Below are 24,713 nucleotides of genomic sequence, written 5' to 3'. Positions count from 1 at the left end.
AGTACGAAGCTCTTCCCTTCCTCGTCCTCTCGTCCTGCCTTTCCTTGTCTTGTACCCAAACATGTGGCCGCGCCCTTTCCATTCCAACAACTCATCTTCAAACGCTAGCCTCCGAATCATCTGTGTGTAACTTTCTACGCCCAGCTCTTCCAAGATTCCAAGGCCGTTTGAAGGAGTTCCCCAAGTACTTCCTACACTCTCGCTCCTGGGAAGAGAAACAACATTTAGTTCTTCAAATAAGTTTTAACTTTTTGGAATTCTTCCCATCTCATCTTCACACCATTTCGCAATGGGCTTCTTTTTGCCGTCGATCAAGTATCCACCAGCACGACCAGATGAGGGTTACTGGAACCCGGTCACTTCAACAATCAACTGGTGTGAAGGTAAGAACTTCTGCCCTGTACAGATTTACCAATTCTTACTTATACCGCCAGAGGACTATTACGCTACAATATACTCGGCTGAAATTGTCAATACCCTAACCAATTTGTTATTCATTGCTCTGGGAGTCAAAGGAATCCGGAATTGTTTGAAGTATGGCCATGACAGCATCTTTGTGGTGTCTTTCTGTGGATGTAAGGAATCGTGGTTCTGTAGATGTGGGCGAATTACTAATGTTTGTAGATTTGCTTGTTGGGAGTGGTTCTTTTGCCTTTCACAGCACATTGAAGTGTAAGTCACTCAGTGTGGTGAAATTCCAGTTGCTAACTTGAGTACAGATCCGATGCAATTGCTGGATGAGCTTTCAATGATCTACACGGCGACCATTATGTGTTATGCGACTTTCTCGTTTTCTCAGTCCAGACCTGTCCGCCAGTTGTTAGGTGCAGGATTGCTTTCCTTGGCAGTATTCATTACGGTATGCTCGCATTCTCCCTAAGGAACTGACATATATGCTAACTGCTGCTACTAGCTCTACTACCATTATCTCCAAGACCCCGACTTCCACCAAAACGCCTTTGCCCTTCTCCTGATTGTTATAATGGCTCGAAGTACATATGTGATGGAAGTCAACATCAGACCTTCTCTGAAAGAAAAATATGGCACAAAGTCTCCAACAGGAGTTGATTCTGGCTCTGTCACGCCAGAGGAGCGTTTGGAGAATGACGATAGGGATAGAGCTATACTCAAAAATATGTGGATAATGGTCGTTCTTGGGTTGGCGATCTTCTTGGGCGGTTTTGGAATATGGACGTTGGACAACCAGTACTGCTCGAAGATCCGCCATTGGAGACATCAGGTTGGACTGCCATGGGGGATACTCCTTGAAGGACATGGATGGTGGTAAGTTTTCTCTCGTACCGATCTACAAATTGTTGATTGACTAATTGTAACAGGCACTTAATGACCGGAGTTGGCGCATACTATTACATCGTTTGGGCTGTTTGGCTACGACATTGCCTCAACGAACGACAAGACGAGTTTGTATTGAATTGGCCCTCTGTCTTTGCTCTTCCAGAGGTAATTTCCTCAGAAGACCTTGAAAAGAAGAGGTGCCAGAGAGGGACAAATGCTTCCTCCAATGGACACGTCCAAGCCAACGGGAAGAAGCAGCCTAATGGGAATGGCAATGGCTACGGCCATGGGACAAGAGAAGACCGAAAATCCGTGTAGGGAGTAGGGATGTTTGACAGACGTTTTGGATGATGATAGACCGAAGACTTGTGCATAGAATTATACCCCTTCTCTTTGGTTCCTTCGATGATCCTTGGAGATAATAATAGAATGCATTTCTTACAAGAAGCAGATATGGTGATTTTGGCCGTTGTTCAACCACAGATTTAACAGAACATCTATTGTTTCATTTAGTCTAGAATTCAACGTGGATTTCGAAATAGATCTTTACATAAATTCTAGTAACTAACAAGGCCAAATCTCGGCCTCGTCATAGCCTCGTGGGGTGGGCTTGGTTGACGAACCCTGGATCTGCAGCCAATTTAGCGCATTCGTGGCATCTCCAGATATGCATGCTACTGCACTGCTTCGACACGCAATAGGAAACATACCGACCAACCTCGTGTTCCCAACACCTGCTTTTTGCTGCGCCGCTCTTCCAAGCTCCATGTTGTCCTCATGTCACCAGAGCCCTAGAATGATAACCTTTGAGTGAATCCGACAGTGCGAACGTGGAATTGGGCAAGCTTCGAAGCTCAAATGTCCGCACGATAACCAGACCCGAACGGCCGGATAGAAAAGTGACAGGCATTCTTCAACGCGACTGCACGCGATTGATTCCTTGAAGATCCGCGGAATAAAGACGGCATTGGGAGGAGAGTGGGGTACAGAGCACTGTACCTAGGCAGAGATACAAATACAAAATACCAATAACAAATGGCAGCTCCTGCGAAACAGACATCCAGATGGGGGAACTTCCTCCAACAAGCTGTAGCCGGGGTGGAATCGAGGCTGGATAATATTTTGGCTGAGGGCGTCGAGGAACAAGCTGCTGCAGCTGGGCAGAAGAAACCTGGAACTCCTACACTGCCTGCTTCTCCTTCGAAATCAGATTCAGGTGCGTATCAAACTAATTACAATGATTGCAAGGGAGCTACGCTGACGTATTGGTACTATAGGTGTTTCTAGGACGGCTTCTACGAACAGAGCGAATGATCGATTACAAGAAAGACTTGCCCGAGCTATAGCTGCGAAGAACTCGCAGAAACCTGACAGGCCAGATTCCCTTGCCCTCTCTTCTGGAGTTCCTTCTCGAACAGGCAGTCCTGCTACCGTCAGCAGTAGTCCCAGACAAAGTATTGATGCGCCAGCGCCGAAGGTAGAAGAATCGAAGGTGGAGGAGTCGAAGGGGGAGGAGTTGAAGGTAGAAGCCAAGGATGCTGGGCCGGAGACGGCTTCGCGGCCATCGCAAGATGAGGGTAGTGAGCAGAAACGTATACAATCCGAAGCACCATCAATTGCTGTGCAGCCTGGCAGTCCGGTCATTGAACCTACGCCGGAAGCTCAACAAGAACCCAATGGACTTGTGCTTAAGTCTGAAGCGGAAGCTTCTCCTAGACCTTCGGTAGAATCAGCGAGATCAAGCATACCTCGAGATTCGATCGACTCCGTCCGTCAGCCTAGCCTACGCCCTTCTATGGAGATACCATCTGGCGAACGGCCGGAGTTGGGATTGTTGACGGCTAAAACACCTGCAGAATACGAAGCTCTACTAAAGAAATTGCAGTCAGACAATGAGACGTCAGAGTTACAGAGACAGGAAGAGGTGCACGGGTATATAGAGAGGATCGATGCCCTCCAGTCAAAATTACAGTATCTAGCCAAAGAGGGTGCTGAGGCAGCGCGGAAAGCCAGTGGATCTGCCCCAAGCGGTAGTCTAGAGAAGAAACTCGCAGACAAGGAAGAACAAGTTGCCCTTCTGATGGAAGAAGGTCAGAAGCTCTCTAAGAAGGAACTCAACCAGCTCACGACGATCAAGAAATTACGAGCAAAGATTCAGGAAGATAGTAAGTTGATCGAAGAGGCGAAAAAGAAACAGGAAGTGGCTGAGCGAGATGTCACAATTGTTACTGAACGATGGAAGAGAGCCGAGACTTTCGAGAAGCGGTTGAAAGAGAAGCAGAAAGAGGTACAGCAAATACAGAAGGACGTTGAGACTCTTAAGGCTGCAAACGAGCTTAAAGACTCAGCTATCATGGAACTGGAAGCTGAGCTGGACGAAGCTGTTGCTCAAGGAAAGCAAGCCGAAATCAAAGTAGCGAATGAAGCTCTGGAGGCAGAGAAGAAGCGGGTCGCAGACCTTGAAGATGACATTGCGAACCTCAAGATCGAAAAGAACTTGGTTGCTGATAGAGCACAAGCGCAAATCAAGGAGTTGAGAGAGAAAATGGACAAGGACGTTGAAAAGGCTCGTATGACGGAACTGGAGATGAAATCCGAGCAGCAGATGTTGGAGAGCAAGCTAGAAGTCATGAGAGCAAGGGCTGAGGAGGTCTCTTCAGGAGCTACAGGTGATGCTCAGGCGAAATTGCTGCGACAGATTGAGACTCTGCAGACGCAGTATGCTGTTGCTAGTGAGAATTGGCAGGGCATTGAAGCATCTCTCATTGCACGGGCTACGAATCTGGAGAAAGAGAGGGATGAGGCTACGAGGAGAGAAGCCGATATCAGGAGGAAAGCTCGAGAAGTGGTATGTCTCCTTGCTCGATCTCATAACTTTACTAACAGTCTAAAGACACTCAAAGCCAAGCGTAATGAAGACGAGCTTGAAGAGTCAAGGTCCAAGATGCCTAGCTTCCAGCAAGAGCTAGCAGAGCATAAAGCGAAGCTAGACGCTCTACAGCAGAGAGCCGAAGCTGCGGAATCAGCTTTGGTCGAAGCTAAAGCTTCTTTCGAGCAAGAAAAACAAGCTTGGAAATCAGAAATGCAGAACCGTATTGATGAAGAAAGACAGAAGCTCCAGGAAGAGACACAGTACAACAGAGCAGAGTCGCCTGTAGCGTCAACAAGGCGAGGTCTAACATCCGAATACCTCGGACTGCAGAACCTCCAAATTAGGCGAGCGTCAGCACGCTCAATAAACAATGATATAACGCCGGTAGCAGGCTTCCTTGGCCGCCGTCCATCCACCCAACCGCTTGGCAAGTCTTCAGGAAATGGAACACCAAGCCGACAAGACTCCATGCAGTCCCTCAAAGAATCCCACAACGGAGAAAGGGAGAACCACGCCTCCTCCCCATCTATCCACACCGACGCCGACGACTTCTTCGAACAGACCACCTCCCCCTCTTCCCCTCACCAAACAATCAACGACCTCGTCTCCGTCTCCACCGCTGGGGCCGGACCTTCCGTCCAACTCGTCGAACGCATGTCTTCGGCAGTCCGACGTCTCGAAAGCGAGAAAGTCGCTACGAAAGAAGATCTTGCTCGCCTCTCAGCTCAACGAGATGAAGCGCGCGCGGAGATCGTGTCATTGATGCGTGAGGTCTCACAGAAGCGCGCTGTTGAGGAGCGGAAGAAGGAGCTAGAGGAAGAGGTGGCGGTGTTGAATGAAAGGTATCAGACGACGCTGGAGATGCTGGGGGAGAAAAGTGAGATGGTCGATGAGTTGAAGAGTGATATCGAGGATATTAAGGCGATGTATCGGGAGTTGGTGGAGAGGACTGTGAAATAGAGGAACTGGTATGCAAAGCATTCTTCCGTTTTGGACAGCGGGTATGCCTCTTTGGTGATCTTCATGTGGCACCGAAGAGACACTTCAAACCTTCGCATTTCTATAGAAGCTACACTCTAGAAACTTATTTACGCCTGCCACGATATGAAGGGATGTATTGGCGTTGGGTTTTTGGTGGAAATCTTCAAATGGATGCTGCTTTTGCTTTCCACTTTGCACTTTTGACTCTTCTATAGTAACATTACTCATGCATGTCATGTAAGATCATGGTATAAAATAGAATGGCAGGCAGGTTTTTGGGATATTACAGTATTATATACAATGGATTTCGACATTCCGTGCCATTCCATTCTTTCGACGATCATACTTCCGTCCTTGTCTCTTTTCATGCTTCAGTGTCAAAAACTCCACGTCGAATCAATCCTGGGATCATCTGATCCACTTGAAGTGAGTCAAATTAGGGCCCATTACAAGGGAAGCAAACATCAAATTTCAAATTTCAAATGGGAAATGGGCACGGAGACCATGCGAGAACCCAGAACAGAACAAGAGAAACGCTTCTTAGAAGACAGGCAGGGAGTGGAGCTCAGACTAAGATGCAAGCTCAATACCCTCCATCTCCGCAGCTTTCAGAATGTACTTCTTGACTTGCGAGTCCGGCGCAAGTTCTAAAGCGAGAAACCCATCATTGTCTTTCTTATCAGTATCAGCACCAGCTTTGAGCAGTGCTACTGCTGTGTCGCCTGTGCTCTCATGTTAGTATCAGTACAGTACAGTATTATACTCACGGGATGGAAGAAAAAACTCGACGAGATTAAAATCGTACCATGACCCTCAGCAATAGCGTGATGCAGCGGCGTCTGGCCGGCAATATCGCTCGCGTTCACAGGACTCTTGTTCTTGAGTAGAAGCTCGACGATGGGGACTGAGCCGACGGCTGCGGCGCGGTGGATGGCGTATTGGCCGCGCTTGTCTTTGACGCGTGCGGAGGCGGGTGGGTTGTGGTCTAAGAGACGACGGGCGAGGTCGATGTTCTTTTTGGAGGAGACGAAGTGGAGTGCTGTCTGGGGGTGGGTGTTAGGATGGGTGAGAGAGTGGAGAGAAATGAGGGGGGAGAATTGTATCTGTGATTTTAGGATGGAAGGAACATACTTGGCCGGTGAAATCTAGTGGTATGTCAGTACTGCTTCTTCCATGGCTTGACATGATATGAAGCGAATGTGAAGGAGACGGCGTTGACTTACTCTTTGCATTGACATCGGCGTCTTTTCTCAACAGCAGATCAACGAGTTCTTCGCCATCTTTCAAGCTGACAGCAATCATTAATGGTGTCCATCCTGAGCCGTCCTAGACATCATCATCCAATCAGCCTCATACTACCTCTAAACAATCATCTCATCCTAGGCTTGAGGTCATAGTCTGGAGTTTCGAGCCCTCCTTTTCCATACTCATAATTCCATACTCATAACAGAAAGAATACCAGGTCATAATCACATACCTGAACATCAGCATCGAAGTCTTTCGTTGCAGCTAACAGCTTTGCAATATCGAGATGGTTGTAAGACACAGCCCAATGCAATGGCAAACGACCATCATCGTCAACTCGCTGAGCTAGTTTCGGATTGGCCTATTTCATATTTCAGCACAATACTGCTTCTGTACGTCTTATGAAATACGAGATGGCTTACAGCTAACAGCGATTCTACGACTTGAGCTGTGAGGATGTCAGTATTTGTCCTTACATGGCGGGGTACTGAGGAGGGGTAGCTGGTGTTTATGAGAGAACTTACTTCTACCATCTCGAGCCGCTTCATGGATCTCGAATTTAGAGGGTTCTGGCTCGGCCATTTTTGAGTTTCTGGAAGAAATGTTGATTTTGGGCTTGAGTTGAGAAGTACTGGGAGTTTTTGTTTTGGTTTGGGAGTCGTCGTCTGCATGTAGCCTGATCTCTGGGCCTTAGGCTAGCGAAGTGGGGTGTTGTAGAAAACCGACAGACTTAAGTGAACTAAAGCGAAGAAGTGTATTGGACTCAAAGTGGACGAAAGTGCGGTATCTTGTGTTATTAGGATGTACTTATGTTCTACATGAATAGGTAGATTTGACGTTATGGTTCAGCTCGTAAACAGTTGGCATAGCCAAGAAGGCATTGAATATCAGAAGCTTTCAACCTTCAAATTTCAACTTTCGCAGCTTGCAGTGAACTGATAATGGCAGTGGACTCAAAAATCCAGAACGTGCCAAAACTTAGGACTTGCTGTAACATTGAATTAAATATCAACTTAAAATTGCTCGCTTTAACCATTCATGATTTTCAGCTCGTTTTCCAAGAGTTCCATTCAGCTTGAGGTAGCGTATCGAGCAGGGGGCTTGCAAGATTCACTAGCTGCACGAGGCAGCGTCGCCAAAAAATCGCGAATCAGCCTCGCATGTCAACTTCAACAAACCATCTACGCCGCCATCAAATATCCCAGCCATGGCTACCACCACCATCACACCTGTTGCCTCGGCTGAAATATCAGAACCACCATCTCTCGAAAACCTTCTACTCGAAAACAGGAAACGATCAAGAGCCCAATTCGAAGCCGGCGCATTGACCGATGAATTCGACGCCGGAGCAAGCAAGAATGCCCTCGCAGCTCGAGTCTTCTCAGAATACGCCTCGATAGTGCCAGCGCCCATTCCGGAACCGAAATCAAAATCAAAAGCGCCGCAGAATGGATCCTCGACAGCTCTTGTACGGACTGGAAAGGCCAAACCTCCTACAACAACTCCTCAGAATGGCTCTTCCACAAGTTTGATTCATAGGCCATTACCGCAGAAGAATCTCCCTGGATCTAGCATGGTACGAAAGCAGAATATCGTCCAGCAGAAACCAGAATGGCACGCGCCGTGGAAGTTGATGCGGGTTATCTCTGGACATCTGGGATGGGTTCGCGCATTGGCTGTTGAGCCGGAGAACAAGTGGTTTGCGAGTGGAGCTGGGGACCGAACTATCAAGATCTGGGATCTTGCGACAGGAAACTTGAAGCTTACGTTGACGGGACACATTTCGACTGTGAGAGGTCTTGCAGTTTCGCCTCGACATCCATACCTTTTCTCTTGTGGTGAGGATAAGATGGTCAAGTGCTGGGATCTGGAGACGAATAAGGTTATCAGACATTACCATGGACATTTGAGTGGAGTGTACACACTGGCTCTTCACCCTACCTTGGACGTGTTGGTTACTGGTGGACGAGATGGTGTGGCTCGAGTTTGGGATATGCGGACGAGAAGCAACATCCACGTTCTTGCAGGACACAAGGGCACGGTTTCAGATCTCAAGTGTCAAGAAGCAGATCCGCAAGTTATAACTGCTTCGCTCGACTCGACTGTACGGCTGTGGGATCTGGCAGCAGGGAAGACGATGGGAGTCTTGACGCATCACAAGAAGGGTGTTCGAGCATTGGCTGTGCATCCAAAGGAGTTCACGTTTGCTACTGGAAGTACGGGCAGCATCAAGCAATGGAAGTGTCCCGAGGGAGCATTCATGCAGAATTTCGATGGACAAAATTCGATCATAAACACTATGTCTGTTAACGAGGACAATGTGCTGTTTTCAGGTGGTGAGTAGACCTATTATTGCACTCAGAGACAAGTTAACGAGAATCAGGTGACAACGGATCGATGAGCTTCTGGGACTGGAAGACTGGCCACAGGTTCCAAGCGCTGGATACTACTGCTCAACCTGGTTCTCTCGATGCTGAAGCAGGTCTCATGAGCTCGACATTCGACAAGACCGGCCTCCGTTTGATCTGTGGAGAGGCAGATAAGACCAGTAAGTGTCCTTCTCACAACTTTTTTACATCGCTAACTCCCATCACAGTCAAAGTATGGAAGCAGGACGAATCAGCAACTCCAGAAACCCATCCACTAGAGTGGAAGCAAACATTGGGTAGACAAAAGTTTTAGTGTAATGATTTGAGAGTGTGTTTGGGACGCATTGCGCGGCGAACGGCGTACAAAGGACATGGTGTTTTCATTCAAAAGAATGAAAAATGTGTATGATATCTATCTATTTCTCATTCAGAGTCTTAAAATCCAAGATTCTTGACCTCTGGATCATCCTTGAAAGCTTGCTTGACATCCTCCTCTCCAATACTCAATCGGATCTTCCCCGTACGATCCGCTCTTCTAGCTTCCAAGCCAATAATACCAGCTTCCATGAGATCCACAGCTGAAGACCCCATCGCTAGTAATCGTGGCGTCTTCTGAGGTTGTTTAGACAGTTGCATGCCCATTCCTTTAGTCGAAACGTGATTATCCCTCAATAGGAATTCAATCATCTGACTTCCTGTGTCCATCTTCGCCATCCTCTTCGCCTCATCCATGACCTCCCCCAAAATACTCTCCGCAATGCCTGTTCTCCTCGTCTTTGCCAACAGAGCTGCAAGTAAAACTTTCGCGGCTAAAGGCAGGCCTCTCAAGTACTGCTGTAGAGGACTCGTAGTCGCCTCATTGATGGCTCTCTTCACAGTCGCTATTGTGACTTTCCCGAAGCCCCTTGGGATTTTCTCGTTCTTGCCACTTTTGCTAGGAGTGTTAGGCGCAGGTTGAGAAAGCACGTCTGATTCAGCGAGCTCGACTGCGCGCCGGCAGATATCGAGGGCTCGACGAGCATCTCCGCTCACAGCTGCTACTTTTCGGCTGGCGAATTGTACGGCATCGGATTCGACGATGTCGCCTGGTACGCCTTCAAGGCGGGATTGGATGATCTTCATGAGTTGTTCGTGGGTATAGCCTGGGAAAGTGATTCTGGTTAAGCCTAGAGGCTGTTAGCTTAGGTAGCGGGGGCAGAGCAGGAGACGTCTTACCAAGTCGACTGCTGATCTTATTACTCAGCGTACGCTCTGGCAAATCCATGGTGTTTGCAACAGCAAGCACAATTAATCTGCTATGCCGTAGACCTGGCCAATTAAAGAAGTTGTACATGACACTTTGATTCTTGGTGACAAGTTGATCAAGCTCATCCATTAATACCACACAGGGTACTCTTCGAGGACTGGGGTGATTGAACTCTCTCTCGAGAAGATCCAGTGCATGTGTAGGACTGACACGGTCTCCTTTCAGTGCCTCCCATAATAGAGAATATGACTGGTGGGGATCCGTGACTTTCATACCATTAATCTCAACAAATATGAAATCGTCAAGCTCATCGGCCATAACCGATGCATTGAGCTGTGCCACAACTTCTCGAACAGTTGCTGTCTTACCAGTCCCGGGGGTTCCCGAAATGTAAATACAAGCTCCTGTGCCCTCGACAATGGCAGCTTCGAGATGTGAGTATACTGAAGCAAACTCGTCCTCTCGACAAGGTAGACTGGTAGGAACAGATGAAACGTGCAGTCTTGAACGAGCGGTCTGAAAAGGAGAAGACTCGACATGTTCAGGGTCCAGCATTCGAGTACCAAGTGGTGTGAACTCAAGTGGTTTCTTCACGACAACCCTACAATCTGTTAGCTAAATTCATACCCTGAACTTCTAGAATTTGTACCTTTTATGGCTTGGTGTCAGCAGCTTTGACGGAGTGCGTGGTTTCTTCGGCGTAGTCACATTCGAGAACTTCTGCTTCTTCCTTGGCGTATGTGTCTCCATTTCATCGTCATCAATAACGCCTCCCTTGAAATCATCATCACCCTTCGTGCGCCTCTGATATTTTCTTTTCTTCGTTGACTTGGTCTCTGATTCGATCCGAGTCAACAGCTCCGTAACCTCATCCTCGGTACCATGTGAAATATCTTCCCAAATAAACTCTTCCGTGTATTTGACTGCCCGAGTATCGCAGCCTCTCCGACAAATGAATGTCTTACCATGCTCTCGAGCTTTTTTGGGGATTTTGCCAGTGGGGTACTTTTTGTTGAAGACTTTCTCGGACATGATATATGCAGTGCCGTTGATCGATTCCAGAGGATTGATATCGGTATCCGGGGTGAGGTACAGCTCATTCTACCTCCATTAGCTGTATTCTTCGTCACCCTCAAGTAGTCTTACAGTAAGAAAGTCGGATCTCTTCTTCTCCTTCAATTGTGGTCGGATTTCCTTCTCGTTAGCAAACCCTAGGCGCATTAGCCAATTGTTATAGAAATTGTCAGACACAAGTCCTACATAAGAAGTTCGCAGATTTCTCTCCATCCTCTTCTTCCAAGAATTGCTGTATAATTCCCACCCAAGACTGATTTTGGCCCTCCGCCTTCAACAAAACCGTATCTCCAACCTTGCACTTGAAGGCTCCCATCTTGGCCCCTATAATTCCACCTTGCGATCGCGCAGCATTACGAGCCTTTCTCTTCCTCGGCGTCAAAGCAGATTTCTCATCATCCGCAGAATCATCCTCCTCGTCATCTTGCGCCTGCTTCCCCTTCTTCTCATAGATCCATTCCCAAGGGTACTCATCTGTGCCCAGCTCGTCATCAGAGTCCTCCCTCCTAAGTGTCGCACCTGAGAGAAGTTTCCGCGCTCGTTCTGCCTTGTCCTCGCGCTTCTGCCGTGGAGTCAAGGCGTTTGACTGAGGTGCCATCTTGTGCTGATGCCGTGGCGTTGGTCAATGGCTTTTGCGTCGACGTCGAGGAATCTTGACGTTGCTAAAGTGCTTGCATTAGCGAACTTCAAGGGGACGCGTTCCGCGACTTTTCGTGTTGAGCGGTTTCAGGGGCTCGCTTGGCACTTTCGTCAACATGCATTGCTTCATTGAGTTTCCTACCTCGAACGATCACACTAGAGAGAGAGTTTTCTCAAAGTCTTCTTGAGGGTGTCTTTCACTGATGGTTACTAGCAGGATAGGACAACATGGAAGGAGCAATGCAAGCCTGATTTTTCTCTTCTTACAATTCTGAAATTGCGCTGGTACGCCACTTGCCGAAAACAATACTATGAATGAACACCGACAACCCTTATGAGGCCTTGCGCAGGTCACATTCCAGTTTCAAGAGACATGTGTAATTGGTAATGTGTAAAATTGGGAAAGTAAACAAAGCAGTCAGCAAAGCTCTGTCCCCAGCTTTGCCCCGCCCTGTCTAGCTCGGCATGATCCCGGCAAATCCCACCACACCAGCCGATTAGATTTCAAGCTCTCACCAGGCGACCTCCTCCACAGCTCCTCGAGACAGACAAAAACAACTCCCTCTTTAATCGCAAACATGTCTTCTCCAAAAGGACAACAAGGTCAGACAGTCCGTTCCAATATATCCTATATCTAATACAGAAGCAAAAAGAAAGGTCTGCAGAGAAAGAATAACAAAAAGCTAACTGCAAACCAAAACAGTTGACCTCGCAAGCCTCACAACCCAACAGCTCAGCGCCGTCAAAAAGCAACTCGACGACGAGATAGAGCACCTCACAAACTCCCACGCACAGCTACGCGCTGCTCAAGCCAAGTTCCGAGAATGCATTCGCTCCATCGCTGGTGGCGTCAACCCGAAGCTTGATGGTAGGACCCCACTGTACTGTTTATATTCGCTTCTATTCGCATACCCTTTAATGGACTTGTGGCTGATACCTGGTGGACTAGGCAAGCCGATTTTGGTACCTCTCACAACCTCCTTGTATGTGCCTGGAACTCTGGCGGACCCGGAAAATGTCATTGTGGATGTCGGTACTGGATTCTACGTGGAGAAGGTTTGCCGAATATGTCTTTCTGGATGGGCGCGATATTGATTCAAATTAGACCACGAAGGATGCTACAAAATTCTACGAAGCGAAGGTTGAAGAGCTGGGTACCAATTTGAAGGGCTTAGAAGCCATAGTACAGGGGAAGTCGAAGAATCTGTCAGTTGTGGAAGACGGTAAGTGATATTTCCAGGAGCGCTAAAGTTTCACTTAATCATATTTTCTAGTTCTAAGGGAGAAGGTGCTGAGTAGCCCTGCTCCTTCTACGTCGGCATCTGCGGCTTGATCATTTCAATAATCTACAATAAGCGAACACATCAATACTCAAATACCCCCCCGATGACACATGTCAGAAGGATCAAATGATCTCAGCATTTTCAAGATGCGCAAAACATTCAGCACCACGCCATGAGCATTCAAAGGTGTGATCTGCGGGGGAATATGAAGGGAGAGATTGAAGGAAATAGAAAATTGGCGGCCTGTGTCGATATGTACCCTTTTTCTGCTTCTGGTGCATATTTCGGGTTATAAACTCAAATGTGTCATCGATGACTGAAAAGCTACATCAAAGTCAGAAATTGAAACTCAGTGGATTCGAGAAAGCTGTCTACGTACCTTCAACAAGTTGAATTTCACGAGATCTCTTCTTAAGTTGTAGCAGAAGTCTGGGCAGCCACATGCTGAGCCGTCTTTGCTGCATCTGCCAAGGCCTTAGTAGCAGCAGCCTCAGCCCTTGTAGCTTCCTCGACTTTGATAGCCTTCACTACATCAACTAAGAGACCTTGTGTGAATGCTACCTCGTCAAGGAACGGTACAAGCCATGCCGCTCGGCCATTAAATAAATGGATCAAGCCTGGACCAAAGTCGCGAACTCGAGTAGTACCCTCGATGGACTCCATCTGTGTATCCCATCCGGGATGAAACATAGATACACTGGTCTTCATGGTTGGTTCTCCTTTCATGCGATCTCCGATCCATTCTCGAAAGATGGAAGCCTCAACGAAGAAGCCAGAGTCCATTAACTTGTATTGGATAACACCTCGGACCACAATACTTGTGATTCTGAAGTCTCTATTGAATTCGTATGGCTCTTCCGGGGCGGTTCTCAATTCTGGGTACTCCAAGCCGTGGCGGTCCCTAAATACTCTGGACTTGACCGAGATAGACTTCTTAATGAGGTCTTCCAATTGAGACGGCACTACAAGTTGCTCGCTGTCTGTGATGACCTCCAGTTGCCAATCCAACTCTCTAGAACCAATCTGTGAGCAGGACTTCCGACAATCGAGCGTTTCTACAACATACCTCTCAACATCGATGCAGGTTATATTCAATCTCTTGTGCGTCTTATCCTTGACGAAAAGCCTAACGGAGCCAGCCTGGAACTCGCTGTTCTCCTGTTCGTAGAAGCGATCGATCTCGGCCTCAAGTCGAAGTTCTTCCCCTGTGTTCGTCAGGATGAAGAGGATAGCGGTGTCTTTAAATTTGACATCGCTCAGTGATACTGTACGGCCGCTGGCTGGTACGAATTTGTCTGGCCAACTAACAATCTTTTGGGACAACTTGATAGCAGTTTCGGATCCCCCAATCCTGTGTCATTGTTAGAATAGGGACAACCGCGATTGCTTCTGGGCACTGGGATGTGCTTACTTCTTTTCAAAGCTGCCAACTTGACGTGGGTTCTTGACCATCTCGACAAACTCTTCAAATGAGTACTCGTTTTCGATAAATGGCTTTCGGAAGTTGCGAATTGCGACATGTCCAAATGTGACTCGCATTCTCATCCAACCTTTCAGCGGCTCGAGGCATTTCAGACCTGCCATTAATGTTGCCTGGAATTCTCGCTGGTTTTGTGTCACCATGCCAGGGCGTCTCGATTTCCATTCCAATCTGTCATCTTCAGTCAAGGGCTCACCAAAAAGCACGAAGCCCGTCGCTCTCATGGGCGCCAATACTTGATACACTTCAGGCTTTACAATTTTTCGCATGGCTTCTGCGGTCGGAGGAACAAATATGTAAGAAGGAGTCGCCGATATTTCTCTCGCCTTTGCATCCTGCACAGCTCGGCGAATACCATCAAATACCGGCGTGAAATCGGCTTTGCCATCTCTTGAACTGACACGCAAGTACTGAGTATTGTCGGTGGTGGTGACACACTCAATGAAAACCTTGTGCTCTTTTCGGACTGCAATTAAGGGTACAAGCTTGGGGCCAAACAAATCGATGGGTGTCTTCGTACGATACGGCCAGAAATATGTTCCCTACGAGCGCAATATGTCAGCGGGTGCTCATCGACTATTTTCTTGTATGGCGCTCACAACTGAAGGGAAGCCTTCATCTATAGGCGGAGCCCTTAAGTATTGTTCACTCTCTTGTGTCGTTCTTGCCATGTGTTCGTTGTAGGCCGCTCGCTTTTCAGTTACCAATCCCGCTGGGTCAGCCCAGATGTCTTTGGCAGAAGATCGATTTGTCGAACTCCGTGCTTGAGCATTTCCTCGTAAGGTGCCACCTTGGGTCGCTGAGCGGTTGCGTCCTAGACTGTGAGTCAATACCTTTCACGTGTTTAATGATTGCCGGTGCTGCACAAACCAGTCTTCTTATCACCAGACGATTGCCAACGACTGCTAGGAGGGACATTCTCGCCAGAGCCTGCGGAACTTTCGTTACTGCCCGTGCCCGTGCCCGTATTGGCCCGATCTCGTCCGTTCTTCAGTCCATTCGATCTGAGGAACGAGCTGGACTGGCCACCAGGAGGAAGATGGGAGCGGCCAGCAACGCCAACATTAGGAAGTGTGCCATTGATGGGCGGTCCTCGACGAGCTGCACTATTATGAGGGAGAGGGTTCCGCGCTGCGTGTGTTCCATTGAGAACCTGATGCACAATCGGTGAAGGACGAGGTTGAGTCGATCCTGAGGCTTGCGATTGCACCATGGAGATCAATGTACCTTCAACGGCAGAATGCCCTGAAGATTGGCCATTGTCACTTTGAGCGGAGGAGACCACGGATTCCGTGTCGTTCTCCCAGTCTAGACACATCTTGTTAGCAACAATGAGGTGCTGCCCGAGATGACAACATACCTCGCGCATTTCTGGTTTCCCAGCTGTTGAATGTCAGCAATTCCACTCACAACTTGGGGAACAGGCTGGTCACTTACTCCTTCATCTTGTTGCAGAGCTGTGTGGAGATACAAGAGCACTGTCGTGGCTCTGGTATCAACTGACAGTGTTCTGGTGTCAATAGGAATCTCGTTGAGAGAAATGGTTGTGGGCCAGCGGGGAAAATTGATCTCGTTTATTTGTTGACACCGCGGTAACGATATCAGGACAACAACGGTCACGCCCCGCTAGTGATTCACAGCTTTCGCTTCTAGATGGACATGGATGAGATAGCCATTTGAATGAATTCAGAGATTCAGGACTCTCTTTTGATTACCTACTAGTTGCGCTTGCCCCAGCTGCGTGCAGGAAGTAGAGGCAGGCAAGGCCGCCAACTAGGAAAGAGCGTTTTGTTGGCTCTGTTGAATCTGCTATGAAGCTTTCAGGCTCTCTGGCTTCTTTGTGACGTTGAATATCCCTTTTATGAGGGAGTGAGCATCACCTTCGCCTATCACTGCGACTTCGTGGACTGCTTTATCCTTGTAGACGTAGTCACCTTTGACCAGGCCTTTGACCAAGTCTTCTTGGTGGTCTTCCTTCGGCCTGGCGTCACATTGGGGTATAGAAAGGCATGTTCCTCCAGTGTTTCCACTACCAGTAGCTTCTTCCGCTTGAACAAATCTGCGAGAGAAAGTGTGTGAAGATCCTCCTAAAAAGTCTCTTTAGATCTTGCCTAGAATGAGAATATGTAGTTATCTTGCTAAGATCGAGGAGCGCTACTGCTAGTCTGTAGGTTTATAAAGCAAGATGGTGTAAAATTTGGATTATAATCCTTCGAAGATTGAATTTGATATTGTGTTTCACAGAGTGTGTTTTCCTTGAATCTGATAGGTTTAAACTCTTGTTAGCACAACATTCTAAAGACAAGTTGAAATTTAGCTTGCAAGATGTCTCTGTTAGCGTGCGTATTACATAAAGGTGAGTCAAATAGCTCTATGCCTGTTTACCTTACTCACTGATTATTATAATCATGCGCCGGCTTTTGCTGCTTAATAGAGGATATTGGAGATTGGAGATTGGGAGTTGGGATTAGGTTCTGACGGCAAAAGCCTCAATTGTTTTTTAACTTTGATGTAAGCTTATTTTCTTGTACAAGCACAGCTATGAAGTCATTGAGTACAATTCCACTCAGATATGTGTATATAGTGAGAAGACCCCTCTGACTTCTCTTCGGCTCATTTGGATGGCATGCTAAGACCCACCACACACGAGCTGTTATAGCTTACTCCAGGCAAGAACACTCAAGGAGACTAGCCTTTCAGCTTTCTTAATCGAATAGCATATCAATGATTGTTCTATAGTCAAGCTATTACGGACATGACAGCAGACGCTGCTAACTACTTTACTGGACATTTTATAGTTCCTGGTAAGTCTACTACATACGAGAATCGAAAGACTGGAAGCATCTCTCTAGATTTCATCTGCCATATCTATTGTCATCTAATACAGTTTCACCATGAACTGAACCTGCAGTACACTTTTCCCAGCCATGACCTAATCTCCAATTCTCCATTTAATACAAACCAGGAAGTCACGCTAAATAGCACATCATACAATCGACACCCTTTCCCCTCACAAGACAGAATGTCCTTGAGGCCCCCCTCTCCGCCAATCCCTCTCCGCCTTGTCACTCGCACTGTCCGTCGTGACCCTCGACGCCACCCTCAAATCCCCTGGCTTGGCAACCTCATACGTCTCTTGGATATCCCACTCGGTAGTCTGCCGAATAATCATAGTATCACTCTCAATTGAACTCCTCGCCTGGTTCTCCTCCGGCGTCGCGCGACCAATCCGTATGAAATGCGTTCCCTTATCCGGTCTCAGCGGACCCAGATCATCTGCCCTCTGTCCCTGGAATCCGAAGTGGAAGTCGTCGTCTGTGGAGCCGCCGCGGGTACCCTCTGCTGTCTCTTTGGGCGTGCGAGAACGTGTGGAGCTGTTGGGAATTGTGGTTCGTGATTCGCTGAGGCTTTCGAGCTTGATGCTGCCTTTTGGCTTGGATGCTTTGCGGCTTGTGTCTCCAGAGCGCGAACCGAGCTTGCTTCCCGCGCCGTATGTTGAATCCATATTCGCTGCAGAGGCAATGTAGGAGCCTGAGTTCATGCTTTCCATGAAGGGCTTTAGGAATGGTATGCAGGCTGCGACGATGGCAAAGTTGAGCTGGACGGTCGTGGCTAGGTATGTGTGGTAGGATGCGAGGGTTTGGTCTGGGATTGATGGTCGAGCATCGACGTTGATAACTTCCAACCGCCAGATTGTGAGGGGGATAATGCTACTCTTGTTAGATACGTTCTCAGTATGAAGATCCGATGGGAAAGACTTACAACATCCTCGCGCCGAATACCAGGATCACCAGTGCTTTTTTGGATTTAGGCATCTTTACGCCCCATACGAGGTAAGCGGGGAGGATGGTGATGGCCATATCTGTGAGAATGTCGAAGATGCCTGTGACATTCCAAAAGGTAACCTGTGTATCTTCAGCGTCTTGACTGGCCGCGAAGACTGTTTTTGGCTTACCGTATTGAAGCACTTTGATGTGAGAATAGCATAAGGTGTTGGAAGAGCACACTGAAACGCGATTGCGAATTCTGAAGCAATTGCCCATACTATCACAAATGCCTCAATTGCTTGATTGACGATGGCAAAACGCGCCACAGGTGAAAGAGCTCGGAGGTATACAACAGTCGAGAGTTTGGCTAAAGCCAGCGCTGGTATATAGAGTAATTGGGACGTGTACCCGAACTGGTGATTCCATTGTCAACATTGGCCATATAAGCTTCAATGGGGAAGCTCCAGCTCACTTTCTCAATCTCTATAATCTCGTTGTTGGAGACTGTCGACTGTGGCGTCCCGAGTCCGTTCGCCACCATAGAAGATAACATGACTGTATGTAGAGTCGCAAATACCTATTTCACGAGTTAGCTGATACAGCCAAAGAAAATATGGAGGTATCTACCATTGTCGCTAAGATCAAGCCATCATCAACTGTTGCTCGCCGAACAATCGTATACTTAGAGATGACTCTAGTAAGTACACACAGTACCATGATCGTCATTCCTATCCACTTCAAGAGCGTTAGCGCTATCAAAGTCAAAATCCGAGGATCCGGATCTCAGATCTTCAGACGTAATCCACAATACATGTCTGTAGTCGAGGTCCGAGATCTTGGAGAATACCAGGTCGTAAAACACGTACTGCTGCAATGTTGACAATCGGCCCTTGATTATCATCCGATATGATAACTTGTCGAGCCAGAAGAGTAGCTAAAGGCTGATTCATCTTGAAAGTAAGCTTTGAAGCAAGTCAGGGCCTTCACATTGACCGTGATGTTCTTCGCTCTACACATTCCATCAGGGAAGCAGTGAAGTATAAACCGTTTTCACACCATCTCTCTGTCGGTGGGCGTTTGGAATGCTAGCAAGCCTCCTGCAAGATTGGCGTTCTATGGGAACAGGAGCATGCCCCTGATATCTAGTTCGATAACGTTCTAACTAAGCTTCTGTTGGAGAATCAACGTCAAGTCAACGTGAACAGGGGGAATAGCACCAGAACTAAAATGTTTTCGATCGGGATAAAGATTCTGGGAAATTGCTTTTGCAGGTCCAGGTGGGCGAGTTCCCAAGTCCAGAGTACGAATATCCGGAAGAAAGTATCCTGGCGCAGAACTTGGAAGCATGGAAAGTATCAAACCCATCGAAGGAATTGAGGCCGGCTGCGTGCACAATGCAGGGTCACTTTTGATGCTACTACTCTTCGGGACAAGTTGCGATGAGCTCATGGAAGTGAAGCCACTCGTGGAGCTGATAGCGGACCAATAGCCTGCTCCATACCAACATCCTCACAAATAAGACATGGTTGCTCAGGCCGATTCACCCCCACGGACCCACGTTTCCCTGGAATTAGCAGCGATGGGTATGTATGGGATTGCGACTTTTGGCACCTGCCACAGAAATCCAGTCCATTGTTGAAACCCAGATCAGGGAGTATTGAACCAGGCAAGGTGCTTGCATGATTCACATCAGCACACAAAGCTGGGTAACGGTTTTCCACGCCAAGGCTCTGAGGTTGAGAAATCTCGCCCAAGATAACGCACTTCACTTCCCCGACCAGTCTGAGATGTGCTTGCGACGAAACGACTTGCCCATGACGGTGAAGTGATCCAGAGACCAATCATTCGAATCCCTTGAGTTCCTCGAATCAGCTTTCATACAGTATCTCGCCAAAGCAGGGCCCAGCTCGGCATTAGAGTTTCCGGAATCGGTTTTCTCCCAGTATGCTGGGGGAAGGCGTAACTTGCATATTTCAAAATAACAAAGCATGCAATATACCCTGGTCTGAAGGCATCGCTTAATTCTTCCTTCAAGCGTCACGACTTCCAACAGCGCTGAGCTGTCGGAGATTCTTTTTCGCGCCACTACGAACTGCTATGGACGACTGTTGTGTACACACGGTACAGAGGTACCGCACCCTTGTTTGAATTTACTGCAGATTACCCAGAAAGTAATGATTGGAGCGGATGCAAGCCTCATACTAGAATTGGAACGGTGGTGACTTAGGGCGGAGCGTCTAATCTTGCCTGCGCGCGGCACTGCTGTTGAATGTATAATAAAGTGGCGGTAGACGCAAAGAAGTTTTGTTTGGACGGGTGGACAACCAACATCGTTTGAACAGGGCTACGAGTAGCTGGCTGGTCCATTCGATTCCCCCTGGTCTGGTCTAGGGTGGCAGGAGGCAGGTGGCTACTGTAATGCTGTATTCGCTTGCTGGCCAATCATGAGCAATTACCCCCAGTGGATGTTTCGGTACGGCTCAGGGCCGCCTTCCGGGCGGGAAGAGCCTTTTCGTCGTCTGCCGTGGTGGGCTGGCTACCTTAGGCGGGCGAGGCGGGCAACCAGAATACTCCTCTTCCCCACGCTTGCACCCTCCCTCACAAGTCACAATAATGGAATAATGGAGCTGGATCCCACCCACGCTCCACGCTCCACGCTCCACGCTCCACGCTCCACGCTCCATGCCCCTCCCTTTCCGTCGGTACCTTAGCGATGAAGCAAGAAGAGGGTCGAGGGGGTCTCAAACATCTCTTAGTTCACCTTCAACTCTCGATGCCTGCCACTAAACGCCACTGTCACATGTACACAGCTAAGACTTCTCCTTCTCCTCCTCCTTCTCCTTCTACCAGGTGCTTTCGTCTGGAGAAAATCCCGTCCTTTGTAAACCTGTTGTAATCAGCTTAGATCGCTTTGTTTTATCTTTCGGCTTATTCCCATTCTCGCCCACCGGACATTCGCAATATCGCATTCCTTCTTAGTGATAGTTGCATGCACGGAGCAGCATGGGGGCTGCACCGATACCAGACATGGACTAACTGGCCCTGGCTGCCTGGGCCGGCCACTTGCTAACATGCTTGCTTCGGTTCGCTACCAACCTCACCCACCTGCACTCCGTAGTCCAGAAGGATGAGATGCCTGTAAGTGCTGCACCACCGCTGCAGACACGGCATGTGAGATTGTGTTCAACGTGTACTCGGCCATAGCTTGATTGGGATAAAGACCCTTGCTTCATCAGTTGGTGCAGATAGGCTCTAGATGTGTACTCATCTGATGGCAGGAGCTAACAGAAATGGCCTGCAGCAGGCCATTAGTGACAGAGCACTATCCAAAGTTACTTCTGCAGATCTGAACCCTCCCATCTTTCCTTCTGCACTATCCCCTCATTCTTTGGCGTTCTTGGAGCTTCAGCTGGAACAGAGTCAACGAAGTTTACAAGATGGAGGACAAAAACATTGAGATGAAATCATATGTCGTGCAGGATGACTCCGATCAAAGTCACCAGCATGTGAGCGAAGGTACTGCTACCAGAGGACGACGCGGTGGAACAGCCCGAGATGAGGAGGAAATGGCATACTTTGGCAAAGAACAGCAATTGAAGGTACGGCACATTCTATCTCTGAGCATTGGCATGAGCAATGGGCTTGACAGTGTCATGGATTTCGTCTCAATTGCTTTATGAAAGTCTCAACTGGCGTTGAGAATCTCTTACGCTCAAAGACTTTGATTTGAGGCTCTGGTGATAACTGCATTTTGAACTGACTGTCGTAGCGAAACTTTGGATTTTGGTCCATCGCGGGTTTCGTCTGCAGTTTGTTATCAACATGGGAAGGATTGTTTGCAGCTTTTCTTTATGGTTTTCAAAACGGTGGTCCAGGTAAGCAGAACCCAACGAAGTAATCCAGAAAACCCTTCTAACTTCTTGGTTTCCTAGCCGGCCTCGTGTACGGCTTCCTCTTCGCCTGGATTGGATCTTTGGCTGTTGTTGCCTCACTCGCCGAAATGGCATCAATGTAAGTGGAGCGAAATAACTCACGGCGATGTAAATCTAAATGCAACAACAGGATGCCACTGTCGGGTGGTCAGTACCATTGGGTGTCAATCCTAGCTCCAGGGCGATGGGCAAAATTCCTAAGCTACACCACAGGTAAGAATCTTCCATGATATAACAAAGCTTGGGCTAATCAGAACATGAAGGATGGCTCACGGTCATCGCATGGCAGGCAGGCCAAGCGAGTGTTGCATTTCTCGCGGCTTCCATAATACAAGGAATGGTCGTTCTCAATAACGACAGCTATGTTCCAACAAGATGGCAAGGGACCCTCATATTCTACGCGCTCATATTCGTCATCGTTTTCATCAACACTTTCTTGGCGAGATGGCTGCCGAAAATCGAAGGCTTGATTCTGATCTTCCATGTTCTGGGATTTTTTGCTATCCTGATACCTCTGGTCTATCTTGCTCCTCACGGTTCACCAAAGGATGTCTTTGTGACATTCGTCAATGGTGGCGGATGGTCTTCTGATGGACTTTCTTGGTTCGTTGGAATTGTCACTGGTGTATTTGCTTTCCTAGGTGCCGATTCTGCATGCCACATGAGCGAGGAAATCCACAATGCTTCGACTGTGGTCCCGAACGTTATGATGTTCTCATTGGTTTTGAACGGAGTGCTCGGATTTGCAATGCTGGTATGTACATCTTCTTCGTATTTAATTTCTCTGCCTAACAGAACTTTAGATTGCCGTTCTTTTCTGCCTTGGCAGCATTGACGATGCTCTCGCAACTCCTACCGGATTCCCATTCATCGAGATCTTTCTCCAAGCCACGAACAGCACAGCAGGTGCTACGGCAATGACATGCATTGTTATGCTTCTCATGGCAGCAGCTGCCATTGGAGTCATGGCTACCGCATCTCGAATGCTCTGGGCTTTTGCTCGTGACAATGGTGTTCCATTCAGCAATCAACTCGGAAGAGTGAGTAATAAGACACCATTTTAGACAGATAATTTGACTAACACTTTCCAGGTCCACGAGCCTTCTGCTCTTCCATTGTATTCAATTCTCGTCTGCACCGCCACATCACTCTTGCTTGTCCTCATCAATATTGGCAGTAGTGCCGCTTTCAACGCCATCGTGTCAATCACAACCGCCTCGTTCTTCACATCTTACGCGATCCCCACTGCACTCCTACTTCACAAGCGTCTACGAAATGATCCCGTCAAAGACAATATCCACTGGGGTCCTTGGAAGATGGGTCCGATCCTAGGCCCCATCGTTAATGTCTGTGCCTTGATCTACTCTGCCATTGCCATGTTCTTCTCCTTCTGGCCATCCACGTCCACAGTTACCCCACAGAGCATGAACTGGTCTGCACTTATCTGGGGAGGTGTGATTATTTTCAGTGTGGTATTTTACATCTTCCGAGGAAGACACAACTACAAATGGTACGTCCTAGGCGATCCTGCCTCCTTCTATTTTATAAGCAATCACTGACTTGCCATCGCGCGCAGGCCAATTGTCGACCCAATTCGTCGAAATCAGTAAAGACGGAAAGGAGTGGTGGTCGGCACGCGGACTGTACTTCTGGCGCGTATCTTTTTGGCATATCGCAAGAAATTTGAGTTGACATGAACTCAAGCTTTGATTGTTATTGAGAGATAATGAATACGAGGCCTTTGGGTCATTGTATACTATCAGTAAATTTTTTGTGTACATTTCCGTGAAGCTTTTAACATCATCCCTGTCCAGTGAAATACCATCATCTCAGAATCCAAAAGCCAATTCTGCAATCACCGGTAATTCCACTTTAAACTCCACCAGCTCTCACATCAAGCATTTGCGGACCTTTCCCAAGAGTTCCACCCAAGGAGGCCACAACTCCACCCCACAGCGGTTTTCCAGGTCTCACAACACGGTCCAAGTCCATGGTTGCTGACGGCGGGATATTCTTCAATTGGCACGCTTGTTCAAGCCACGCCGGCTGGGGAGGAGCTCGACCCACCTCCAGCGACCGACCCCCACGCAATCCGACACAACCGTCTTGCAAGCCACTATTCGCATCAAAAAGATAACAAAAGCAAATAAACAAGACTGGTCTCCACCCGGATTCAGACCGCAAATGGAAACCAGCCGATGAGGATCAGCGGCACGGCAAAAGAAATGTCGCCCCTTACTGAACTGCTCGTACTGTAGTGTTGCTGCAGGATATATTGTTGACGATGATAAGCAGGGATGTTTCGAGTCTTTCTCACCTCCCCAGCTCCGGAGTCTTGATCCCGTTCAACGCTTCAGAAACTATCCCTTGCATAGTGTTGACCCGGTCCTGATCTTTAGCATAGAAAACACGCCATTTGACAGCTGCAGTAGTAATAGATGGGCTCTTTGCTAGATTTTATTGCTTCCGCAGCTACCTACCTGAATCTACCTAGCCAGCGACTCAGCAGTGGTCCATCGCCAGAATAGA

General features: G+C 48.0%; 10 protein-coding genes across 10 annotated transcripts; 5 read left to right on the top strand and 5 right to left on the bottom strand.

The window, feature by feature from the left end:
* The first annotated feature begins 25 nt into the window (after window positions 1-25).
* Window positions 26-1,838, top strand: ONS95_012054 (uncharacterized protein). Its single transcript, XM_058505662.1, has 6 exons — window positions 26-383; window positions 435-575; window positions 625-672; window positions 720-859; window positions 914-1,284; window positions 1,338-1,838. The coding sequence occupies exons 1-6, from the start codon at window positions 290-292 to the stop codon at window positions 1,612-1,614; spliced, it is 1,071 nt and encodes a 356-aa protein (XP_058358185.1). The 5' UTR covers window positions 26-289; the 3' UTR covers window positions 1,615-1,838.
* Window positions 1,839-1,966: 128 nt separating this feature from the next.
* On the top strand, window positions 1,967-5,408 carry ONS95_012053 (uncharacterized protein). Its single transcript, XM_058505661.1, has 2 exons — window positions 1,967-2,512; window positions 2,574-5,408. The coding sequence occupies exons 1-2, from the start codon at window positions 2,332-2,334 to the stop codon at window positions 5,126-5,128; spliced, it is 2,736 nt and encodes a 911-aa protein (XP_058358184.1). The 5' UTR covers window positions 1,967-2,331; the 3' UTR covers window positions 5,129-5,408.
* ONS95_012052 (uncharacterized protein) lies at window positions 5,409-7,463 on the bottom strand. The gene is made up of 7 exons (XM_058505660.1): window positions 6,919-7,463; window positions 6,817-6,842; window positions 6,627-6,755; window positions 6,373-6,475; window positions 6,281-6,294; window positions 5,955-6,192; window positions 5,409-5,871 (listed from the first exon to the last, which is right to left on the bottom strand). Exons 1-7 carry the CDS (start codon window positions 6,974-6,976, stop codon window positions 5,720-5,722), a joined length of 720 nt encoding a protein of 239 aa, XP_058358183.1. The 5' UTR covers window positions 6,977-7,463; the 3' UTR covers window positions 5,409-5,719.
* Window positions 7,464-7,568: 105 nt separating this feature from the next.
* PRP46 (pre-mRNA-splicing factor prp46) lies at window positions 7,569-9,443 on the top strand. Its single transcript, XM_058505659.1, has 3 exons — window positions 7,569-8,730; window positions 8,778-8,942; window positions 8,991-9,443. The coding sequence occupies exons 1-3, from the start codon at window positions 7,602-7,604 to the stop codon at window positions 9,074-9,076; spliced, it is 1,380 nt and encodes a 459-aa protein (XP_058358182.1). The 5' UTR covers window positions 7,569-7,601; the 3' UTR covers window positions 9,077-9,443.
* ORC1 (Origin recognition complex, subunit 1) lies at window positions 9,199-11,756 on the bottom strand (the record flags this gene model as incomplete). Its single annotated transcript, XM_058505658.1, has 5 exons — window positions 11,270-11,756; window positions 11,156-11,220; window positions 10,659-11,110; window positions 9,979-10,610; window positions 9,199-9,929 (listed from the first exon to the last, which is right to left on the bottom strand). Exons 1-5 carry the CDS (start codon window positions 11,679-11,681, stop codon window positions 9,199-9,201), a joined length of 2,292 nt encoding a protein of 763 aa, XP_058358181.1. The 5' UTR covers window positions 11,682-11,756.
* Window positions 11,757-12,226: 470 nt separating this feature from the next.
* Window positions 12,227-16,772, top strand: GIM5 (subunit of tubulin prefoldin). Its single transcript, XM_058505657.1, has 3 exons — window positions 12,227-12,325; window positions 12,426-12,590; window positions 12,672-16,772. The coding sequence occupies exons 1-3, from the start codon at window positions 12,301-12,303 to the stop codon at window positions 12,815-12,817; spliced, it is 336 nt and encodes a 111-aa protein (XP_058358178.1). The 5' UTR covers window positions 12,227-12,300; the 3' UTR covers window positions 12,818-16,772.
* On the bottom strand, window positions 13,417-15,156 carry ONS95_012048 (uncharacterized protein; the record flags this gene model as incomplete). Its single annotated transcript, XM_058505656.1, has 3 exons — window positions 13,417-14,356; window positions 14,417-15,027; window positions 15,085-15,156. The coding sequence occupies 3 exons, from the start codon at window positions 15,154-15,156 to the stop codon at window positions 13,417-13,419; spliced, it is 1,623 nt and encodes a 540-aa protein (XP_058358180.1).
* Window positions 15,330-15,803, bottom strand: ONS95_012047 (uncharacterized protein; the record flags this gene model as incomplete). The annotated part of the gene is made up of 1 exon (XM_058505655.1): window positions 15,330-15,803. The coding sequence occupies one exon, from the start codon at window positions 15,801-15,803 to the stop codon at window positions 15,330-15,332; it is 474 nt and encodes a 157-aa protein (XP_058358179.1).
* Window positions 16,773-17,287: 515 nt separating the features above from the next.
* ONS95_012046 (uncharacterized protein) lies at window positions 17,288-20,622 on the bottom strand. The gene is made up of 7 exons (XM_058505654.1): window positions 20,221-20,622; window positions 19,119-20,105; window positions 18,880-18,987; window positions 18,725-18,829; window positions 18,441-18,665; window positions 18,248-18,390; window positions 17,288-18,195 (listed from the first exon to the last, which is right to left on the bottom strand). Exons 2-7 carry the CDS (start codon window positions 19,200-19,202, stop codon window positions 17,496-17,498), a joined length of 1,365 nt encoding a protein of 454 aa, XP_058358177.1. The 5' UTR covers window positions 19,203-20,105; window positions 20,221-20,622; the 3' UTR covers window positions 17,288-17,495.
* A 5-nt stretch (window positions 20,623-20,627) lies between these two features.
* ONS95_015062 (uncharacterized protein) lies at window positions 20,628-24,261 on the top strand. Its single transcript, XM_058508747.1, has 8 exons — window positions 20,628-21,851; window positions 22,022-22,127; window positions 22,185-22,263; window positions 22,315-22,397; window positions 22,448-22,938; window positions 22,988-23,224; window positions 23,276-23,694; window positions 23,761-24,261. Exons 1-8 carry the CDS (start codon window positions 21,690-21,692, stop codon window positions 23,792-23,794), a joined length of 1,611 nt encoding a protein of 536 aa, XP_058358176.1. The 5' UTR covers window positions 20,628-21,689; the 3' UTR covers window positions 23,795-24,261.
* Window positions 24,262-24,713: the final 452 nt, after the last annotated feature.

Source organism: Cadophora gregata, assembly GCF_030347475.1.
Source record: "Cadophora gregata isolate MNR1 chromosome Unknown scaffold_6, whole genome shotgun sequence".
NCBI classification, from domain to species: Eukaryota; Fungi; Ascomycota; class Leotiomycetes; order Helotiales; family Ploettnerulaceae; genus Cadophora; species Cadophora gregata.
The sequence above is the reverse complement of the archived record's forward strand: the minus strand, read 5'-3'. Positions and strand labels throughout refer to the sequence as shown.

Bases quoted from the DNA above. Each gene is read 5' to 3' on its own strand.
- ONS95_012054 (XM_058505662.1), top strand. From the start codon at position 290: ATGGGCTTCTTTTTGCCGTCGATCAAGTATCCACCAGCACGACCAGAT. The intron at 384-434 runs GTAAGAACTTCT...TTATACCGCCAG, and splicing joins AACAATCAACTGGTGTGAAG to AGGACTATTACGCTACAATA. The intron at 1,285-1,337 runs GTAAGTTTTCTC...TAATTGTAACAG, and splicing joins CTTGAAGGACATGGATGGTG to GCACTTAATGACCGGAGTTG.
- ONS95_012053 (XM_058505661.1), top strand. From the start codon at position 2,332: ATGGCAGCTCCTGCGAAACAGACATCCAGATGGGGGAACTTCCTCCAA. The intron at 2,513-2,573 runs GTGCGTATCAAA...TTGGTACTATAG, and splicing joins TCCTTCGAAATCAGATTCAG to GTGTTTCTAGGACGGCTTCT.
- ONS95_012052 (XM_058505660.1), bottom strand. From the start codon at position 6,976: ATGGCCGAGCCAGAACCCTCTAAATTCGAGATCCATGAAGCGGCTCGA. The intron at 6,843-6,918 runs GTAAGTTCTCTC...ACATCCTCACAG, and splicing joins AGCGGCTCGAGATGGTAGAA to CTCAAGTCGTAGAATCGCTG. The intron at 5,872-5,954 runs GTACGATTTTAA...ATGAGAGCACAG, and splicing joins CGCTATTGCTGAGGGTCATG to GCGACACAGCAGTAGCACTG.
- PRP46 (XM_058505659.1), top strand. From the start codon at position 7,602: ATGGCTACCACCACCATCACACCTGTTGCCTCGGCTGAAATATCAGAA. The intron at 8,731-8,777 runs GTGAGTAGACCT...AACGAGAATCAG, and splicing joins CAATGTGCTGTTTTCAGGTG to GTGACAACGGATCGATGAGC. The intron at 8,943-8,990 runs GTAAGTGTCCTT...CTCCCATCACAG, and splicing joins TGGAGAGGCAGATAAGACCA to TCAAAGTATGGAAGCAGGAC.
- GIM5 (XM_058505657.1), top strand. From the start codon at position 12,301: ATGTCTTCTCCAAAAGGACAACAAG. The intron at 12,326-12,425 runs GTCAGACAGTCC...AAACCAAAACAG, and splicing joins TTCTCCAAAAGGACAACAAG to TTGACCTCGCAAGCCTCACA. The intron at 12,591-12,671 runs GTAGGACCCCAC...CTGGTGGACTAG, and splicing joins CGTCAACCCGAAGCTTGATG to GCAAGCCGATTTTGGTACCT.
- ONS95_012046 (XM_058505654.1), bottom strand. From the start codon at position 19,202: ATGAATCAGCCTTTAGCTACTCTTCTGGCTCGACAAGTTATCATATCG. The intron at 18,830-18,879 runs GTAGATACCTCC...CTCGTGAAATAG, and splicing joins GCTTGATCTTAGCGACAATG to GTATTTGCGACTCTACATAC. The intron at 18,391-18,440 runs GTAAGCCAAAAA...GAAGATACACAG, and splicing joins CATCAAAGTGCTTCAATACG to GTTACCTTTTGGAATGTCAC.
- ONS95_015062 (XM_058508747.1), top strand. From the start codon at position 21,690: ATGGAGGACAAAAACATTGAGATGAAATCATATGTCGTGCAGGATGAC. The intron at 22,128-22,184 runs GTAAGCAGAACC...TTGGTTTCCTAG, and splicing joins TTTTCAAAACGGTGGTCCAG to CCGGCCTCGTGTACGGCTTC. The intron at 23,225-23,275 runs GTGAGTAATAAG...AACACTTTCCAG, and splicing joins TCAGCAATCAACTCGGAAGA to GTCCACGAGCCTTCTGCTCT.